Source organism: Muscardinus avellanarius (genome assembly GCF_963383645.1).
Source record: "Muscardinus avellanarius genome assembly, chromosome: 14".
In the NCBI taxonomy this organism is placed as follows: Eukaryota; Metazoa; Chordata; class Mammalia; order Rodentia; family Gliridae; genus Muscardinus; species Muscardinus avellanarius.
The window spans coordinates 85,942,067-85,945,465 of record NC_137800.1 but is presented as its reverse complement, the minus strand read 5'-3'; the positions used below and the strand labels follow the sequence as shown (position 1 = coordinate 85,945,465).

General features: G+C 47.7%; 1 protein-coding gene across 1 annotated transcript; it reads right to left on the bottom strand.

The window, feature by feature from the left end:
• Positions 1-396: 396 nt before the first annotated feature.
• Positions 397-1,590, bottom strand: NKAPL (NFKB activating protein like; the record flags this gene model as incomplete). Its single annotated transcript, XM_080709842.1, has 1 exon — positions 397-1,590. The coding sequence occupies one exon, from the start codon at positions 1,588-1,590 to the stop codon at positions 397-399; it is 1,194 nt and encodes a 397-aa protein (XP_080565968.1).
• Positions 1,591-3,399: the final 1,809 nt, after the last annotated feature.

The window sequence follows — 3,399 nt, the reverse complement described above, 5'->3', positions numbered from 1 at the left end:
TCAAAAAAGAGGAAAATAAGAGTAACATGGGGGAAGGGAGAGAACTTTATAGCATTAACTTTTACCCTGCAAAAAATTCCTTTGTATATACACATAACTATGGGTAGGTACATAAGACACAGAATAGAGATTTCTTTGGGGAGAGGAATCAGGGACCTCGAGCGTCAAATTCACCTTTAACAACTTTTCTCTTGGTAACTGATTATTTCTAAAACAATGTGCACACGTTACTTTTAAAAATGAAAAATCTAGATTGTTGAAGACCTCGAAGAGCAGCTTTTTCCTGAGTGGCTTACTAACACAGTAAGTACACTAGTGCTGTAAGGCCTTTTAATACTATTTTGATCATATAAAACCTGCGTTGTCAAAAATCCTGCGGCGCCACAAACAAAGCTCTTATTTATCATCTTTCCCTTTTGTCTTTCTGTACACCATCTCTCGGAAACTGGCTAGAATCTTATTCTCTCTTTTTCGTCTCTCTTCTTGGTTAAATGACGCAAGGGCTCTCTTCTCATCTGCGCTGTAAATCTGGTTCTCTTTACGAAGTCGTACAGCCTCCATCCTGCGATGTCTGCTGCCACTCATGACATAGCCCGAGCATTCAAATGAGGCGATCTCTTCACTGGTCAACCCAATTTCACCTCTTCGCGGGATCCGCTTTCCAGCTTTAACATACTCAGCCATGGCTGCGCCTTCACCTGGGAGCAGAGCGTGGCCATAGTTCAAAGGCTTCTCGTCTTGCATGGTATGTATTATGGGTGCGTCCGGACCTATTAAATCCATGCTAGCTGCAGTCTTCGACTGCTCCATCCAGATACCTTCTGGCAGCTCCCCTTCTGCAGCTTTACAGTTTATGTCGCTGTATTCCTTTTTAGTCTTCCTCTTCTTAGTTTTTTTGGCTCGGTGTTTCCTTTTCTTCTCTTTCTTCTTGGCTTTTTTGCCTCTCCTTTTATCATCCTCAGAGCTGGAATTAGTGTCAGAGTCTGAATCGCTGTCATTATTATCCGAATACTTTCTACGTTTTCTTTTGGCGGCCTTTTTCTTCCTCTTTCTCCTTTTTGAGCGACTGGTCTTTTTCCTTTTTCCTTCAGAGCTGGACTCTGTGCTGCTACTCTTCGGATTCCGGACTTCTTCGACGGGCGTATGCTCATCAGAATCGGGCTCGGGTAGCTTTGGTGACAGCCCCCACACCTCAGGCGCTCCCAGCTCCCCAATCCTCTCTCTCTCCTTCAGCCTCCTTTGCCGAGAGCTCTCCTCCTTCTCCTTCTCATAGTCTTCCGCCCACTGCCTCTGGTCTGCGTAGTGGTGGTGGTGGTAGCGGTATCCGCCATCGTAGACCCAGGAGGACGTGAGGTCGTAGTTGCGGGGCGCTGGGGGGCGCTCTCGAGTCCCAGAGCCGCTCAGAGGGTAAGAAGTGCTACCGCCCCATGGAGGCCGGGGGTCCTCACAGCCGTGGGCGTGAGCTCGGGAACTGCCACCCCACGGCGAGCGTCTGGCCTGCGTGGATGGCGGGCTCCTAGACGCGCTGCGTCGCCGCCGCCGAGACCCCTGGATGTCCTCGGAGCCGCGGGACCGAGACACCGGCGCCATGGAGCACGCTTCCGACAGTCGACGCCAGGCGGTTACAGCCAAGACCGGAAGTGGGCGGGGCCTCCTGCCCGCCCGCGCAGGCGCAACAGACACGCCCCTTCTTGCGGCTTCCGCTTCCGCCGCGTTGCCAGGCGACCGCCCAGCGGGCTTTCCAGCAGCAAGGTGGGGGAGGCTTCCTCCAGGAAGCGTGTGGAGGGGCAGTGGTGCACCTGTTTTCAGGATTTCCAGACCCCAGCCTGGTCCCCATGAGAAATAAAAAGGAGGAATTCGCATCGACGAGCCGATCCCCTGTGGAAACACTAAGTCTTCTCTGATTTCTCCCTTTTACTAACTTGTCGCTCGCCCTAGATTCCTCTCGTTCTCACTTGTCTTTTCTGTTTAGTGAAGTATCCCTATTGTAGGCTCTTCCCGCGTTTCACCCTACAAAGGAACTTATCCTTTATTGCGGAAATTATTAATTAACGACCTTCCAACCCTGCTTTTCCCTATTGGAAGCAAGATCCAGAATTACCTTTGTTGTTTTGTTGTTGTTGTTGTTGTTGGCTTATTTTATTTTGGGACTGAGGATTGAACCCAGGGGCATTCTATCTCTGAGCTACACCCAGCCTGATTTTATATTTATTTGGAAACAGGGTCTTGCTACATTGGTGAGAGTCTCACTATTCTCTGAGGCTGTCCTTAAACCTGCAAAACTCCTGTCTCAGACTCTCAAGCACTAAAATTACAAGAATGTTCCACCATGCCCGGCATTTACACTTTTTTGTTTTTGTGGTACTGGGGATTGAACCCAGGGGCATTCAACCTCCGAATACACCCCAGCCCTTATTTTTTATTCTTTATTTTGAAACAGGGTCTCACTAATCATTTCTCTGCCTGTACCACAAATATGTTTGTGTTCCCCCAAAATTCTATGTTGAAACCCAATCACTAATGGATGGTGTTAGGAGGAGCCTTGGAGACTGATTAGATCATGAGGACCAAGCCCTGAAGAGTGGAATTACTGCCCTTATGAAAGAGGTCCCAGATTGCTGCTTTGCCCCTTCCACCATGTGAGGACAACGCTAGAAGGTGCCATCTAGGAACCTGGAAGCAAACTCTCACTGGACAACAAATCTTTCTGCACCTTCTCCACCTCCAGAACTGTGAGAAATACATGTCTGTTGTTATAAGCCACCTGGTTTATGGTATCTTGTTATAGTAGCTCAAAGGGGCTAAGCCTCCTCGTGTGTGTGTGTGTGTGTGTGTGTGTGTGTGTGTGTGTTAGAGATAGAGAGAGATTGGGGGTGAAGCCCATGGCCATTTGCAACATTGCCAAGGTGGTCTTTGAATCTACAGTCCTCCAGTCTCAGCTTCGCAAGTATTGTGGATGTTGATGTTGATTGATTGAAGTCTCACTTGAATGACAGTGGAGTCATAATGATTTTTAGGGAAAATTATTATTTGAGAAGGGAAGATTATTATTTGAGAAAGAGGGCAGCTGAAGGGATTGGGAAGGAGAGAGATAGCTCTCCTAGCTCTCCTTCCACCAGTGCCTTTCTTTTAGTGAGGGTTTTAACTAAAACACTGTAAGAAATGATTAATCACAGGAAATAGCAAAGCAGTCATGAGATGAGTCAGGGAAAAACATCAAGGAAGTTATGGATAAATCAGGGAACGACAGAGTAAAATTCTGGGAAAGATGAAAGTTGTCAGGGTCTTTGCTTACCATCAGGGTCCCTGTTTATCTATCTCATTTGGTCCTTGGGTGGGCAGTTTGTGCCCCTTTCAAGCTAGACAGAGGTGACCTCAAAGTTGATAACTAAGAAGAAT